General features: G+C 32.7%; 2 protein-coding genes across 2 annotated transcripts in view; both read right to left on the reverse strand.

The window, feature by feature from the left end:
- Positions 1 to 4,700: 4,700 nt before the first annotated feature.
- Positions 4,701 to 13,803, reverse strand: LOC115233897. Its single transcript, XM_029804531.1, has 4 exons — positions 13,775 to 13,803; positions 10,864 to 11,008; positions 5,623 to 5,860; positions 4,701 to 4,867 (listed from the first exon to the last, which is right to left on the reverse strand). The coding sequence occupies exons 1-4, from the start codon at positions 13,801 to 13,803 to the stop codon at positions 4,701 to 4,703; spliced, it is 579 nt and encodes a 192-aa protein (XP_029660391.1).
- Positions 13,804 to 14,905: 1,102 nt separating this feature from the next.
- The window catches only part of LOC115233852 (D-beta-hydroxybutyrate dehydrogenase, mitochondrial), a 29,540-nt gene continuing 25,461 nt past the window's right edge, over positions 14,906 to 18,984 (reverse strand). Inside the window, exons 5-7 of the mRNA XM_029804465.1 lie at positions 17,768 to 17,920; positions 17,208 to 17,415; positions 14,906 to 16,733 (exon numbers count right to left, since the gene is read on the reverse strand). Of these exons, the coding sequence (XP_029660325.1) occupies positions 16,574 to 16,733; positions 17,208 to 17,415; positions 17,768 to 17,920 (521 nt within the window). The 3' untranslated portion in view covers positions 14,906 to 16,573. The remainder of the gene's footprint in view (positions 16,734 to 17,207; positions 17,416 to 17,767; positions 17,921 to 18,984) is intronic.

Genomic DNA, 18,984 nt, shown 5'->3' on the forward strand with positions numbered 1-18,984 from the left:
TTACATTTTTACAAATATCAGGGAAAGTATGCGTCTTTTAACAAAAAGTACCGAAACAAAAGTTGTAGAGAATTAAATTATCTTTCAAATGAGATCAAAGTTATTGTATTAGGTTGAACGGAAAGTTCGTGCCGTTTCTTCGGTCTTCATCTCTTAGTAAAAAACAGAACGAACTTTCCATTCAACCCAATAGAATCTAAAGGAGAAAATATATGCATATAAAGGTATTTATACGTAAATTATTTTCTTCATTATAAATAGTTTATATATAAAATCATAATATCAATAAAAACAGAACGAACTTTCCATTCAACCCAATAGAATCTAAAGTAGAAAATATATGCATATAAAGGTATTTATACGTAAATTATTTTCTTCATTATAAATAGTTTATATATAAAATCATAATATCAATTAAAATAATAATTTCTTTTATTGTATAAAAAATAAATTATTTGATTTATTATTTTTACATATTTGTAAAAGCCAAAATGCAATTTTTCCTTACATTTTACGTTTTTTAAATTCTTTTTCTTAAACCATATTAACTGTATTTGTTAATTTAGTATTAAATAAATAACAGTTAATTTTAAAATAATTATTTTATTAATATTTAGAATCAAATTACATAACAGTGCATATTTGAAATATCCTTATCATTGGATTTTTCATAATTGTATACAGATTTCAAAAATGTATTATCTTTTTTTTTTACAATACTTGAAGTTTACGATTAGAAAAATATGTATAATGCGCTATTTTTTGCACTCATAAAATTATTTCTCTTAAAAATTCCACACAACCGATGAGAAAAATTTATTCTGTGATTTTTAGCTGTCTTTTCACGAGGAAGCACTTCCTCGCCGGTTGTACATACCATGATTTACCGAACACCCTGCGTAGGGTCATGTTTAGATTTATAGTCGTGGTGAACTCGCCGAATTGGCTTTGACGATAACGACTTTCGACCGCCCGGATTTCTTTCCTGACTCGAGATTCGACGCGCAGCGGTTTTGTTATGCCGTACGGGCGCGACGAGAACGACATTGCCGGAATACTCTTATTCCTGTCCAGTGTCCCGAGATGAATTGGATTTTTACGGCCGCGAAGTAGGCTAAGGAAATAAGGGGTGATGGTAGTAGAGAGCGGCTATATGTGGATTCGAGAAAGAATGAGCTGCGCCGGCTAGAATCGAATAACACACAACGCCTCTTCGCGTGGGAGCGCCTTACCCGTCGGAATAATAAGGACTTTATTCCCACGAGATCGAGAAAATCGATCGCACCCTATCACGTCCATCTCGCATTATTGCCACCGGCTGTTTCCGACAACTCGTCCCCATTCCTCTTACGTGACGAGACCTGAATATGGCAATACGCTTGACAGAACGCTATGTCTCAGTGTTCAGGGCCGAATTAAAGACCGTGTAAATAAAAATCCTTATCGACGAATGTATGTCACGTCTGCGTATTTTGGAGCTCTTCAAATCTATTACATGGCAAGGAATTAATTAAGTAAATTAATGGAAAATCTTTATATTTTGCAATTATATTTTACCTAAATATTCATCAAATTTTATCATTCTTTAGCCTTCATCATTCATAATTTAATTTAATTGCTCTTAATATTTAGTAAAATATTTACACCGATATATATAAAATAAGATATATTTGATGACGAAGAATATAATTATGATAGATATTTAATATTTAGATTGTTGTTTTAAGAAATTGTTTATACGTGGAAAAATAAAAATTAATATATTTTTATTTTTTTATTTTTATGTCAAATTATTTATATTTTTTAAGGCTTTTCTCAGTCTTGTATTATTTTTTATTTTGCACGGTATATTTTTTTAAATATAAAGAAAGAATTTTAAAAGATTGATATAAAAATAAAGAGATTTTCTTTATTTGTTTCCAAAAATGCTGCCGATGTAAATGCTTTGTCGTGCTGAGTGATTTCCACTGACATTGCTTTCATCCCTTTTGAGTTTGCAGAACCCGAACAATGCGATCCAACCCTGTAGATTAGCCAGTGTTCGCAAGGCGGCGTCAAGGTATTGAGGAAATCGAAAGGGAAGGAAGAGTGACTCTCTATGTGGTGACCGAAATAACACATGCTGATAAAATTACCTTGCTTGCAAAGCTAGAGAGAAAAAGTAGTTTCGGAAATTGTCTGTGTCTCTTTGCCACGAGTGAAAATGTGCGAAATTTCATTTATCACTTGTGCGAACGAATCGAAGGCAATTTTACCGTAACCACGATTGTAGGCATGCGTGCGGTAGTAAACTACGTATAAAAAAGAAATAGATAAATAAATAAGAAAAAGAAGGGAGAAGACAGCCTTAATACAGAGAGATTTGTGTTATCATTCACACAAATGAAATCATTGAGACTATGAGACTTCCATATATTTTGTTTGTTTATATATCATCTCTGTGACATTTATTTTCCTCTCATATAATCAATCATAGTAATATATAGAACTCGAATGCATTCGCGGTGAGTTATTCTAGAACGAATTTTCGCATGAAATTACAATCAGAGTTGATGGAATTGCGCAATACACAATATTCTTATATTGATTACTTTCGCGGTGGTTATTTTGATATTAATATGTGTATAAATTGTATATGCAATTACAAATGCAGGCGACACTATTTTTTTATGAATAAATTGTTTGTATAGACATTTTTTTTTAAATAAATCAAAGTGGTATTAAATTAATTAGGTATAACTTATCTTATTTATAATATAATAGTGCAATAAATCATTATATTTATACAAAACTTGAATTAATCTATTATTATAACTATTATCAAGAACAGCTCGATCCAAACTCTTTTGTGTGTAGAATAATCAATTTAACAATATTGTCAGAAGAATTTATAAACAAATGTTAATTTATTTTAGACATTCTTATAAAGTTGTTTTATACATTTTTATATACTTGAACACTTGCCTTTGAAAGTCGATGGTGCATGCACCGGGTTAATTTTGAAACGCATCTCTAATGTGCCGTGAAAAATTAATGTGTTGTTTGATGCCAGACGCAGCTATAAGTCGCGTGATAGCTTCCTCGACATTTAAGCTCGGCTCATCCTCCGAGGAACGATGTTCTCTTTCTCTGTGTTGCATCTCACCCAGCTCAAAGAGAACGGCATCTTAATTTCATCCTTTTAATCGTGGAGCTTTAGCCGAACTAGCGACTAAAATTACGTCTCACAGATATGCCTATCTTATACATAAAGTAATTTTTATTTTATTAACAATTTTTAGACTTAATATATATCCTATAATCAATAACTTTTTTAAAATTATTTTTAAAATGTAGTGTCGCATCGATTATTCAGACATTCAATAATTTTCTTTCAAATTCTAAAATGTATCTTTATAATTATTAATTATTTTAAAAACTCAGATTATATATAAAATATTTGTTTATTATTAAATATTAAATAGTTGATAATAAAAAGAATAATAAAATGTGTGTCCCTAAAATGTCCTTCTAAAATTAATATTTAGCTAATCTATGATTCTATAAGACTGCATGCTTATCAAAATATTAAGAATAATAGCAATATATTTATAAAGAAAATTGTTAATAGGTGAATAAGCGAATCATCTCGTATTAAAGATTTATATCAAACGTAAGAATACAGATTAAAGTATAACGTAAATTTTTTTATTCACAAAAAGTTTCTTTCTTCTCTAATTTAAAGTAAACAGCGAGACATCTCCTCTCAGATATGAAACCGCGGCTCGAGAGGGTCAACAATCATACAGCTTTTAAATTACTTCAATTCTTCTTTTAGCATGTACTTTTTAATGCGATAACGGAAATTATACGCTATTCAATACCACGTATATTCGCAAGTGCAATTCAATTTCTGCTAGTCTATTCGCATGATAGCGATCGCGCTAGTCTCAATACGTGACCCAATATGTTCGCCGAAGCTTAGAATACCTCGCTCGCTCATTGAGCTAGACCTATATACACGCAATCTGTCCATTTATTTGTTCTGCCTTCACTTCCGAATTGCCATTGTTATTCCATAAGTAATAACACTTTCGATTACATAAACAAAGTCAAAATAGCGTCTGTAATAGAAATATAAAATATAATTTAATAATTTTATGAAGTTATGTAACGTTAATAATTAAAAAGTCTTGACGAACTGAAAATCAAGAAAATATATAACAAGATTCTATATTAATTCCAGACATTTTTATAAAGATAATTTAATTTAGGACTTAATTTATAAACTTTCTTAGAAATATTTAACTGAAAACCAATATAACAGTTTCAGAAAATTTCGTATACGTATTGATATATATGATAATTCGCACGCGATAACTTTCCAAAAAAAAATATTTTGAAATATTTCTTCCAAGATAAATTTGGTGCATATCAAAATTTTTATATGAGAAGTAAGTTCTTTTATGTTACTATATACCTTTCTCATTACGAATCTTTTTTTTTTTCTATATATCATTAGGATATATAATATAGGAAACTGTAACACAACTTATATATGTAGATAGATTTCTCGTATTTTTATAATTTTTATGGATGTAAACAGATCAAAATGAAAGTAAAACTTAGAAATAGCAAATATTTATTCAGCAATTATAACAAAAGAGAGATAACATAAGATAAGTGTTTTTTTATACATCAGATTTAAAATTTTAATGTTTTCAGTGATACTCCTGTCCATGACCGCCGTACGTACCGCCGTGGTGATTATTACCACCGGAATTGTGAACATGAGCAAAAAATCCTCCGTGCGGATCGATATGGTAAGTCACGGTCCTGGTGTTACCGCCCGGTTCCTTGATGACGTACTCACCGGTGACCTTTTCCCCTGCGAGCAAAAAAAAAAAAAAAAATACTTGTAACATGAACCTGCGCAACCAGCGTTATAGCTAACCATTCGCCAGAGTGCATTTATTGTAGAGAATTAGAGACGCGTATCATCGATATTAACGTGATACATGTGTGTGCCGTCCACATATTATGTTACATGTCAATATACGACTACCGCCACAATGTTTAATTAAAATGAAGCGCGCGAGTTAAAGCGTACTACCCTGTAATCCGATCCCATTATTTATAACCTTTAACTATCACAGTGCGGCCATTGTGTTAGATGCAAAAAAAAACGTAAAAAGCAAAGAAAAAAGAAATAAGTTTATAAATGCGCCGCCTCTTCGCTCGACTTATTGCGATTCAGAGTTGCGCTTTCGAATATCTCTCGCCAAGATCCGCCAAACAAACTTTGATCGAAATTTTCAGAAACTTTAGCAACCGCAGCATTTTCCAAGCTATTGCGCAAACACCATAAAAAAATTCAATTTTTTGCATAGTTACATAAATTTTAATAAAATTTGTGTTGAATAATTTACGATGTTCAATTTACCGTTCAGAAATGACTGAAAAAAGTAAAAAGCATATATAAAATAATAATATTTATATTTCCTTTAATATAAGAACAAGAGATAATACTAATAATTAATTATTATGTTTCGCTTACAAAGCGTTTATAATGAGCTATCTTTTAATTCGGTGTCTGCAAACAAATTGTTATCTGACTTTATGTAAATTACAAATTCAGCTTACCGTCTCTGTGCTCTTTCTGTCCATGATAATCGCCAGTGTGATGATCCTCGACGCCATACGCGAACTCATACTTGGGATGCGCGACGTAATCTACTTGTTGATGACCGTGTTTATCGTGGACAATTATTTCCTCGCCGGGTCCTTTGATTGGTCCATAAAAATGTGCGAAACTGTGAGCGTGTTCTGTCATTCCACTTTGTATCTCTACGAAGATCAATGTAGCTAACAGTGGGACAAACTGCTGACAAAAATTGTTGCTAATTACATATATATACTCTTATATGAAAAAGGAAACGTATTTTAATATCTAATATTTTTCTACGGTCGGATATAAGTAGAGGCTTTTATTTTATGAATGGCGAATTGCGATAAACAAATTTCCATGATTTAATAATGTTTAAGATGCGAAAACAGTTGCCGTAAAATTAACAGTAAAATAACAGTTGCAATGAAGTAAAACGTAAGATACCAAGATACAATATTAAAGATATACTGAATGCAACATGGAAATTATTCTGTAAAAGCGCGCGCAGTCATCATTAAAATAGATTATTAAAAGTCTTAATATCAGATTTATTCATTTATAAGTCAAACTAGTCAATAGATATTCTAAAATATAACAACGTAAAAATATTCTTAGCATTTTTAACATTTATAAAGATTTATGTAAATATTAAATACTCAGAAATATATTGCAATTATAGACTATAATACTCGTCTTCGATCAATCATCAATTGAACATAGAGACTGATACAAACCTTTATGACCATGTTTCCAATGTTTTGTGATTCCTAAATGCGAATGATACGCTTGTCGGTATTGATGGAGGTTTATATAGCGCGCGCCAGCGATCGTTTTTGTCCGGAGAATTTCGCCACTGTTATTTAGTAGACGTACAGAACGGTTCCTGCGAGAGTGACAAAAAGCACAACGTGAACCAATCACCTTCCTATGCATAAGATTAAGTATTCCTGCGATGAAACGCCTTTATAGTGAATGCCATGCATGTGAATGCCTGGTTTCACTAGAGTCATAATCGATTTCGCTCTATCGATTGTGTCATAGAAGACTTTTTCTCAATGTCTCACGAAACAATTTGTTTTTATCATAGTGGGAGTCATAGTGGGGGATAAAACGCGAAAAAAATATTTGAATATGACGATGAACTGTTCAAGATGTAAAGAAAAGTAATTTTCTCACACAAACACATACATACAGTAGTGTTGATTTTTTATTTGTCAAAAAATCTAAATTTTTTAAATAATTTGTTCTTAGATAATTATAAACATTTCAGATCATTTTTTAGGATTTTTTAGATAAATTAAATTCTTTTATGATCTTTTCAATACTAGTTTTTAATTATCATTTTTTTTTTAATAAAATAATTTGAGTCTATTTGATTTCGTATAAAATATTTAATTTTGATTATTTACTAAATAAATCTTTCTCAAGAAATAAAAAGTTTTTAAATGAAAATTAAATAAAGATGAGATATTTACAAGAATACTAATTAAGTCAATTTTAAAAAATATACTGATCTATTATACATTATATGTAGCAGAAATAGATATCATATCAATGATTTCTTTTGTGCAGATCCGCTAAGATATCAATTTTTAGATAAGTCAGAGAGAGAGAGAGAGAAAGAGAGAAAGAGTAATTTTGATAATGGAATAAACATTGTATCTTTTTCCGGAAATAAAAATAACAATTATCTGTTGTTAAATTATTAAGATCATTTAAATCACTAATTACTGTTTAGTATCATAATGGTTTCGCTATCATTCTTAAGATTTATGTAACAAGTAGCTTCATTATCGCAAAATTTCTCATCACGTTACATCGCGCTTAAGCCACGCGTTACAATAACTGATCGACGCCACAAATGTGTTATGTGTGTTGCCATCGTGAAATCTAAATCTCATATGATACGCTTGATACCAGAGATTTAACCTTCTCATCCATAACTCTATCGCCGACAGAAAGACAAAGTGAACGCATGTTACCGGGCATATCCGATGCACCAAATAAAGTAAAGCCTTCGATTGTTCGATTGTGTGGATCAAAAGATACTTCTGTTGTACGTTGTTAAAATAAAATCGGGCTAAAAGCGAGACAATTGGCATGATCTTCCCGCTAAATATACCGTCACTTTTCGCGAAGCAGTTTCAGTTGTTTATTATATATTTAGTATATTCTAACTACCCTCGAAGCTGTCGCATGCCCGAGAAAGAGACTGTTTCACGCAGTCAACTCCGTCAATCCGTCCATTTGCTTCAGTAATTTGCGACCGTATCGATCCGCGCCGGGCGTTGCAACGCGCATTTATACGCGGAACGTTGCATCGGCTTCGTGCGTGCGCGTATGTATGCACTTATGGGACGTTAGATTAATGATATTCAAGGTTTACGTCTTCTTTATATCATTTAATCTGATTTAATTTATTATCTTTTGTGATTATTTGACTGATTCAATATAATGTTTGCGCTGGTTTTTACAAATATAGTTTTGGTAAAGCAGTAAATTATATTGATGCAGTAATAGTAATTATCAATGTTATGTTTAACATGATTTAATATTTTATGCCTAACCTAATATAGCTGAAACGAGTAATCAGTAGCCTGAACTCACTGTACCAATAATTAATATAGATAACATGGTCTTACAATAGATTAGTGATCAACGGCAAGAAGCCACGAGCAATATGTTTGGCATTACAGTGGCTTTATATAAGACAGTGAGATATCGAATAAGGATATCTATTCGCTGGAAAGGTGCATGAGAAATATTATTATACTTCAATAATATAACTAATGTGAAATTTAAAAAATACGACCATTATATTATTTCTCTATTAATACAATTGCCGCTTATCGAATAATTATTAAATTCTTAGCATTAATAACTAAAAATAATTAAAAAATTCAATATTAAAAAGATAATGGAACTTTTAGTACAAAGTTTATAATCGATATTTATTATTTAGTTTTATAATTTTAGCCATGAGATCTGCATAGCATCTTCTAGTGTACTTTTATTTACATATATCATTTATTTTTTTAATCTTTAAAAGCGTTCGAGACAAAGTTAGTTTTGCTTTTATTTCCAAAATAAAAGAAAAGAAAGTTTTATCCCATCATTCATAACATCACTTGCCTTCTTCTTTTATTACTACTTTTATTCTATTATTATGACTATTTTTTTATTATTATAGTGACGATAGCAACAGTAACAATTCGAACTGATTGTTAGACGAAACCGAGGACGAAGATTATAAGCTCGGAAATGTTGTTTCGCAGTCAGCTTTGGGCGCTCGCTCAGAGAAATTCAACGTTTCCATCTCAACGGAAACCTACACAAACGTAGTCTCCCCGCTAAGAGAACTTAATAGAAATTGTCGAAGCGTTTGCGCGATGCGATTATCCGCGTTAGAAACCGACGAGATTGGCAACGAGATTGGCAACGAAATTGGCAACAAAATTGGTCGGGTCCGGGTCGGTATAACACAATGACCAACCGATCTCCTTATAGAACGACCCCAATCCCGTTCGTCGCGATTGTTCAAGCACGGAATTTCGGCTTTCTCTCTCTCGACTCGGCAATCGTTTTCCTGCCTGCTGTCGGTGAATTTTGCGCTTCTACCGCTTTTCGACAGCCTGAGCCGGTTGCTGACTCGAGAGGTCGAAGACGCGTGCGCGGAAACGTGACTAGATAAAAACATGTTGCGGCCCCTGCTGATGAGAGCGATCGGCCAACTCGCCGCATTTAGTCAGCAGAAATCAAGCATGAGTATAGCCGCTCTGATGAAACGAAATCACGCTGTTGCGGTAAAACCGGGAGTGAATTTCGAAAGAGGATTTTACCTCGAAAATTAAAAAATGGATCCTGATATTCCAACGTTGATGCAATTTTGATATAGAAATAGATTGGAACACCATATATCTTGTTAGACATAATGTTCGCATTTTCTTTGATGATTTTAAAATTTGCTATATATTTTTTATTTTATAATATTATTATGTCGCGTTCCCACGCGAGGCGTGAAATTGTAGATTTTGAAATGTGTTTGATTAATTTTATGGCATATAAAAGTATTGAGAAAGTTTAAGTATACAATCGAGAATATACTCAATAACTTTGGAAGTAGATTGACTAATTAATCAGAAGTTTTTTAATTAATTTCTGCACAACTATGGAAGAAAATGCATAATTCGTGGCATTCTTGACGATATATTTGTCAAAGTAATATAGAGTAATAACATAGTTACTTCTATCGGTGTCCAATGCACATGTAAATAATATTTCTTATACAAAGCACACAGAAATGGTATTTACGCTGAATGAAGATATAATAGAAACTCTTGTGTTCCTATACGTTTCAATTAAATTTGCGTTCACGCAGACATTTACACGTTTCCCGGGTCGTATCGGGATAGCTTTGCTGTAAGCTCTGTGCATTTCATTCGCCGACTTTGCTACCTAGCTTCCCAACGAGAATGTAATAAACTCTCATCCTCCTTTCTCAGTATCAGTCACAATTAAATTCAACAGGCGCATGCGGATATTAGCGACCGCGAAGAAACTCTTGCGTTTTTGCGGAGCGAGCCAGAAAAGTGGCGGATGTACTCAACAGACCGCAAGTTCGGGCAAGAAAACAAATCTGTTCCTTCTTCTCTCCTAGTTCTAATTAAGAACCAAACTGGTATCCAATTACTTCGAGATTCTAATTAAGAGCGCGAGATCGAGTTACATTGCGCTCCCTCACTGATCCTGAATCAGTGTTGTGCAATACATACCTGGGGTTGTTACATCAATACTTTGCAGTAATCTTAATGTTAACAAGATACTATAAATAATTAACAAGATACTATAAATAATATCAAGAAGATATTTTTAATAGCAATCTTTAGCTGTTTAATTTTATTTTTAATATTAAAAATATCAGAAGCGATACAAAAAATTAGCCTTATAATATTGTATATATACTATTGATATATTTATGCTTATCTTTCTAAGATACCTTCTCATAATGACGTATCATTAATCTGAAAAAAATGTAATATACGTTGGAAAAATTTTATTCCGTTTAAAGCAATTCATCCAAAAATTTAAGCAATTATTTTTAACCTGTGAGAGTACAAGGATAATTGCGCGCGAATCTATATTTCTTCCACCAACAGGTATAATTGCCTCTTCAAGTGATCGATTTCACGAATTAAGCGAGAGAGACATTTACTTACCGCATCTTCCTCGTACATCCTGGGAAAGTCCTTAACAACGACAGCGACGAAGACAACGTGGACAATCAATTTCTGTAAAGCGACGAGGAACAATTCAGGCGTCCTGTGTAAGCGGCCGGGAATGTTGCCCGTGAAGTACCGTTCGCTGTTAAAGGCAAATTGGTGGCCGCGAATAATTGGAAAAGTTAATCCTTTAAATCTAATCGAAAGGACCACGCGCGCGGAAAGCAAAATTCATTTTCATCGTCTCTACGACGCTCCGCGTGGTAGAAAAAATATCGGAGGGGGCGAAAAAAAGAAACCTGCTATTATTCTTCCGTCCCCGAATATGTTCGCCAGAACTGATTTGTGCCCCGAAAGAGAGAGAGAGAGAGGGAGGGAGAGAGACGCTTTTAAGCGACCACATAAAGACCTCCAAAACACGCCGCGCTCGTACTTTACGGTCACGACTGCGCGATACTTTGTTCAACGCGGCATGGTACCGGCGATTCGTTTTACGGAAGCTTTCGCGATCCGCCCTTCGTCGGTCGATGAGATCGGCGAAACTTGAAATTGGATCGATCCGACCGAGTTGTAGCTGGGGGACCGACGCCCGCGGCCAGGTAAAAGTGCTGAGCCCTTCGTGTTATTCTTCACGTTATACGTTGTAGTCTTTTGCCCGAGCGCGGAGATCATGAAAGGTTAATATTCGTCCACTTCCCGCAAATTGGATATCAAAGAGAGAGCTTTTTCGCGGTAAAATGTGCCATTCAAAGAAATTTCTGGCTACTTGAAAGATGCGACCTTTATTATAATTTCATTATTAGTGTGGAATATTTTTCGATTTACTACGTACATTAAATATTGCTTTAAATTATAGTATATTATATTTATTTTGCTTCATTGTATTATTTTTAATCTGACCTTTTTTACTCACTTAACTTATAATATAAAAAAGCATCTCTGCGAGAGATGAGCAAAAGATCGATAAGTTTGTATTGTAACGTTTTATAAATGATCTTATGAAGATGGATAGAGCATTTTTTTATGCAATCTTCTCTCACTAAGTATAACCATTATACAATATTGCTTTTTTAAGTTCTTATTTAATCTATATATTTTAACCTTAAAGAAATTGCTACATGTACTGCATAAATATTATAGGCAAGAATGCTGAAAACTTTAAGTAAGATAATGCCATTTTTCTAATTACGGCAATACATTTTGTGGTTTAATTTCGAAACTTTTAAACACACATATAAAATTTTTTAGAAAACAATTTATTATATATAAATATTATATTGTATATATGTGAGGAATGTACACTCATTAACATTATTATATAATATTTCTATAATATTTTTATCAATATGATATTATAATAATTATTTGCAATAAAATTTTAATGTAATTACCATTAGTATTTAAATTTATAAATCACGATTTTAATGTAACATTTATTATTTATTAACATATGTAGAATTTTATAGAAAGTTATTTATCATTTAGAGCTAATGATTATTGACTTTAATTACATTAACACTTATATTTTTTATGTTAGCAATTGATTTATAATTTTGAATTGAATTTGATTTATCGAATATATTATATTTCCCTCTTAATCGTTATTTCATCGCTTTATATAACGGTTGTTGAACTAAAACTCATTTTTAGTGCGGAAAATTTCGCGCATCGTAACATTTTCTACAGTAATACTTTCCGGAATCCGCAATTATTCCGACATCACCGACCGTAACGTGCGCACAAAAGATTCGCAACACCTTCCACACAATTTTGTTCGCAAGAATACGTAATTATAAGCGACGTGTGCATGCCTTCGACCGACCTGCTAACAACAGGAATTTCCGTTGCGTTCAAAGCGTCCGCCGTAGTGTGTAACACGTTTCGCGTTCGTGCCCGTAACGTATCAACTCGCGGTAACGAATATCATACTATCGACTTTAGTTTACCTTCACAAAGGCCATGCTTCTTCCTTTACGAAAATCGCCGATGGACTTGTTTCAAGAGCGAAAAGAACGGGGATCGTTTTATATAGCGACGGCCACCCCCACGAGTAGCCAAAAACGGTCCCTTTTAACCATTAATTCGTTTGCCTGCAGTTGGTCCCGATACCGCGCTGTGAGAGGTGTGTGACCGGTCGGGTCAGGGAAATGATAATAATTCTTTGAAACAACGACCTCCCGGCACAACCCCGATCTTCGTCACTGTCAGATGCGAATTGCCGTAGCGCTTTTACGAGGAAGTAATGGCTTGGAAATAATAAATGTATATAATATATATTAATTTTCATGTCTATTTCTACTCTTGATCTATCAGCGCTTTTTATTGTACAAACAGTGTAGGAATAAATAGAAGACTTGGATATAAATTCTTAATGTCTCGTATACTTTAAAACTTTCTTCAAATATGAAAAAGAACAGTTTGTAGTATACATCTGAAAGAAACTGTTTTTACTAGAACAAGACCTTTTCTTACTTGTAAAAGAATTCTTTGTAGTTCTTGAATAAAAAATTTCTTAAAATTTCTTAAAATATTTTGATATTGCGATATAATAACTATTCGTAAAATTCGATGATTTCTAATTCGTTCATTTCAGTTGAGTTTTATCGATTTGAAGTTCGATACAAAAAGGAGAGAGAACTATGAACATTTCAGAGTTGTAAAATTAATAAACGATAAAACACAACCGAGATTGTAAACAGCAAAACAAACGTATGCCAATACATCGGTTGAATAGCCAGATATACTGCAATATAATTTATTGAAAATTTATTGCGTTTCTCTCTCTTCCTGTCTTTCTCTTTCTGATTTGCGTGCACTCGTGTGATGTACGCGACATTGATAGAATTGTAATCTGTCAATGAGATTGTATGTCAAATATCTGTTCTAACATAATGATCAATAACAGTACCTTTTGTCAGGGCTATGAATTTCGAGCATGATTATATTAATGCGTTCATCCAGATAATTTCTGATTGGAATAGCTAATCAATTTCACGCGAGTTTGAGAAATAACTTGTATATTTATGATAGACAACTTTAGAAATTGCAATAATAAAAGACGACATACCTCAGAATATTTATTGTTAAAATATCACTGATATGTAAAGTAAATTAATTAAAAAACAGATTAAATTTTTATTTTATATATTATATATATAATTATTACATTTTCCTATAATTTTAATCTTATTCTTTTGAATTCGAAAAAGTTTTAACATGTCTTTTTCACATGCCTTTTTTTAAGAGTGGATGTATCTTTTTGGATCTTTCAATAGAGAAGATTATATATACTTTGTAGTAATTATTGTGATATGCAATTGATTTCGACGACATCTTGTGGAATTATTTATTACATACTAATTTCCGAAATAATCAATTAGTATTTTTCATTTGCGCTACCGTAGAAATAACGCAATCACAATGCAGCGAACCAGAGTTTTTTGCTCGCATTCTCACAGAGAAAGCGCCAGCAGAATTTTCGATTACTCGGCCCGTTCTTGCATCACGCAATTTTCCAATGCCATTGCTTTTCCGACCCTGTGCAAAACTCAGAAGCGACAGGCAGATCCGTTAATTTCCCGCGCGTAGTCACAGGACAACATGATAACAAGCGCAATATTACTTACACTTGATGTATATGCATAGAACATTATGCGCCGCGTTAATCTTACTTCGAAATTTTATTATTTGCGTTGCGCAACAAGCTACATACAAATTAATTATTCACAATGTTGTTTGGCAAGTTATCCGCGAAACTCGTGATGGAAACTACTGCCACCAACGCGAAAGGTAATACATATGCAGCTTCTAATTACTACCAGTTGTGTATCGCAAACAGAATAATTACGATCGTCGAGCGAATTATAAAATTGACTGTCACCAGCAAAATATCGCGCAAATTAAACGAGCATTGAACGAGTGAAAATATTTTATCACAACGAATTATTATTTTTCGTGCTATGATAGCCAATCAAAGTCACGAGGATTATACGTATCCAACGTAGAGAGTGTTTAATAAAATAAAATATATATACTTTTGTTTAATTACAAAATTATAATTATTCAAAGAAAGTACATATACATATACATATTCAGAATATGGACATTCTTTACGTAAGATTTTACATAGTATTTCGCTCGAGTTTTGCTAAATACTCCATTTGAAAGTTACAGTCAACTGTCGCTTAAATAAAATGAACGTAATTATGAGTTAAACAGCAGCTCTCACATTTATCGACTATACAATTTTCTTGCAAAAAATGATAAATTTTATCCTAAAAGCATAGTAAAATTAATTATCGAAGATTATTTGTATATATTACACATAGCAAAAATAAGTTATATTTCAAATATTTCTATCACCGTTATATAAAACAGCATATATACACAAAAGCTTTTCTAAATTATTTTATATATATAATTTGATAAAACATATATACAAAAATATCAGTGTTATGTATGTAATCGCAGAAAAAATATTATGTGTACATATAGATTTCTTTCTATTTCAATACAATTCATTTTGTGCCAATTCTGTACACATTTTATAGTTTCCACATAAAAATAAATTCATTGGCAAAAGATTCAATTTTAATTATACTTTGTAAACACAAATTGTTTTCATGAAGGACTGATGAAATCATATAGGATGGTTTATTGGAAATAAAATATTTGAATAACTCTTGTAAATTTAAAGGTACGAAGAATATTAAAAATGTAATTTATATAATTCAAAGAGGCAAATGTAAAGCGGGAAGAATTTTTATGACGCTGAATAAATTCGTTTTAGTGTCAGCTATAAGGTATAAGAAAGGAGAGAGTGAAAATATTATTTTTCTATTTAAAAAGAATCGTGATTGATTTAAAACATTTTTAAATAATAATCATAATAAATCTTGCATCACACTTATTCTTCAAATTATACAAATCATATAAATTACATCTTTGATATCTTTCTCGTATTTTTAAACTTAGGGGAATTCTTCAGATATTCTGTTTTTGATGGGAAATTCTATGTATATTATATTATAGATTGATGTATTTATACATGTAGGAGTGAAAACATTTCTAATTCTATATAGAATCTCTCACGTAAAACACATTTTCCGTTTCAACCTCTTGAATACATATACACTTCGCGAAATCGTAACACACAACCAAATATTTAAACATCGCGATTGAAGATAAACTCACCAGTTTCAATCTAGTAGCTTCAAAATATACGAAAACATAGTAGTTATTTCTGGGATAATTTTATTCTTATAAATTGCATTAGAATGACTTTGAAATGAAAAACGCACAATATTAAGAGAAAGTTATCCGTAATACAAACTTATTCTATACCGGTGACGAAGATTACTGGCTGTTCTATTAAATATCTGTTTGAATCGATACAGAACGTGACAGCAGACATGATACACAATGGATGGAAAACAAGCAAGAATTTGAAACTGATATTGCTTGCGAGACGAACATGTGAGAGAATGACAATCTTCATACGTGGAAAGCGAGAGAAAAATCTCGGTTATGATGCCTTAGGGCATGTAGGATGGCATATCAGTGCCATGCAAATGACACTGCAGAAAACATGCATCTACCGTACTTTCTATGCCCGATTGTATATCATGTACTACGCAATCGGTTTAAGAAATCCTCCGCGTTATTACATTCTGCAATCTTTTTTTATTTTTACAAAATATAAATGAGATTATCGACAGAAGAGTCGCGGCTTGACGGACATATCGTAAACGTTCACAGGGCATGACGTTGTAATTGCAGGAATCAGGGCGTTCCGTATGGAATGAATCGATAGCGGAGCGGTCCACGTCCCTTCCGAGGCTGTTACACCAGACTCCACGTCTGGAACTCTGCAAATAATTAAATACTCTTCGTAACAGCCAATTTCATCATAAGCCGGGACGCATTGACACAGCAGGCAGACGAACTTTAAAGACTTTGTAATATTAACGCTCTCTGGATTGGAATTTAATTCTCGACAGACGAGGCCATATTTTCTTCGTCGCTTATCAATACTAGCAACAGAAAATGATATCTTTTACTATATTCTGATTATTATACTTCTAAATGTAGTTAACTCAAGAATAAATGGCTCTGAATAACAATCCAATTTCTAAAATTGGAATTAACGAGAATTAGGTGCATCTAAAAACAGATATATAGAGATAGAGAAAGAAAGAGAGAGAGAGTGAAATTTCGAAACTATGAAGCAGCTTGCAAAACTTTTAGACGCGATGCCCGCCTGCCTATGTAACTGACTTAACGTCTTTGTTAGTCCGCGAAAACAAGGCATCATAAACTGATGATACTTGGTAGGCACTTACGTCTTGAGAACGGGCGGTGCATAAAGAATGACGGGATTCACGAGCGGCGGTTTCAAAAGCACAACGTCGACGCCCGAGGAATGTAATTCGCTTTTTAACGCTTCGGCGGCACCTTCCACGGCCCGACGAGATGCGCTGAACGCCACTAATCCGGAGCCCGTCTTGCTGCCGTAGCTCGTCTCGGAGTCACCCAAAAGAACGATGCGGCCTTGCGGGAACAGATATTTTTGATAAGTAGCTTAAAGAATGAATAGCACGGTTTTTCTATATCGCTGAATAATCAGTCTCGGATGCTTTACTTTATTATACGAGGCAGAAATACGCTATTATGCAATATCGCGGCTTTCAAAGGAGCAGCTCACTTTCTCGAGAAGCAAAAATTTTAACTCTATGTTGATTAAAAAATTTTAATTGCAATATTAGCAATATACTTGAAAAAATATTTCTCGTTATTCAGAAAATAATTATTTTCTTTGAAGCGTAAGATGAAAAACTCTTAGTCTTTCATATAGCGGCGGACAATGGTTTCTTTAATATTATAATAAGTATATTTAACGAACCTCTCTTAATACGCAAAAGAGGAATGAATACTCTGGCTGTTCTGAGTGGAGCGACCAGATTATGACGCAACATGGATTCCCACATCGAGCTGGTCTGTTTCTCTATGACACCTGGCAATACCAAGCCGCCCGTGTGCACGACCGCCCAGAGACCTGCAATTAAGTGAAGTTTAGCACTTCGACGTACTTAAAGCGATCGTCTTTGGATGGCGCAGAAACGAAGTGGTCGGAAGTTTATTTTACCAAACTTAAATTTTGCTCGTCTCGATCTCGAGCTAATGATAACGTTATGTACAGCCAGTAACAAGTTGCGAGTAATTGCGAGTAATTACGATTCCTAATGATATTGAGCATCTGAAATTGCATCTTCAATTATAAGTATGACTTTTACGACCATGAAAATATATTTCCATTTACCTATACTAACACTAACTAACATTAAATAAATGTACGTATTCGATGCGCTTCTTTTTTCATTTTTTCGCAAGAAACATGTTTGCCTGACAGCTTCGCGGAGGTAACAAATAGCAGAGATCTACGAATCTGACGTTTGCGCTTATTTATTCTGCGCGATGAAAGAAATATTATACCGTGTTTTTCCATTACACTTCTATTGTATTATACACGAATATCGTGCGAGATATATCATGTAATCTATGCAAATGCTTGTCAGATAAAAATTTTGTTAAGATCATCATTGAAAGAATTAAAAATTTATTTAAAATTTTCAAAAATTTTGCTTTTATCTCTTGTCTTAAATACTTTGTTCCAAAATTTGTAATATCATGCAAATACATATACATAATAAACCATAGAGATAAAAAGAAAAGGCTGTATTTTTTATATTTAGAGTATTAATAAAATGGCATATATAAATATATGTGTTTTATAATATTAAATTTATATAAATTTTCACACATAACTTATGAATTATTATATATGACCACAAACTATAAAAATTAAATAAGCAAATTGTCTATAGGCTAGCAAAAATATTAAAAAGATATAAAAGTAAGGCTCTTACACGATTAAAATCAAGTAAAATCCGAGTAAAAAGGCAAAAGAGCCACGCGCAGTTTTTAGGGCGCAAAGGTATATAATTTAAACCAAAAAATAAATTAAAAAATTAGAGAATTTCTTTAATTACATGATTCGCGAAAGGCGGACGTTTCGGCCCTTTTTTTGGCCATCATCAGCGCAAATAATACTAAACTCAA

This window comes from Formica exsecta, unplaced genomic scaffold (assembly GCF_003651465.1).
Source record: "Formica exsecta isolate Colony F162 unplaced genomic scaffold, ASM365146v1 scaffold191, whole genome shotgun sequence".
Taxonomy (NCBI): domain Eukaryota; kingdom Metazoa; phylum Arthropoda; class Insecta; order Hymenoptera; family Formicidae; genus Formica; species Formica exsecta.

Bases quoted from the DNA above. Each gene is read 5' to 3' on its own strand.
- LOC115233897 (XM_029804531.1), bottom strand. From the start codon at position 13,803: ATGCTCGAAATTCATAGCCCTGACAAAAG. The intron at 5,861-10,863 runs GTAAGTAAATGT...TTTTGTCAGCAG, and splicing joins GGATGTACGAGGAAGATGCG to TTTGTCCCACTGTTAGCTAC. The intron at 4,868-5,622 runs GTAAGCTGAATT...TTTTGCTCGCAG, and splicing joins ACAGAAAGAGCACAGAGACG to GGGAAAAGGTCACCGGTGAG.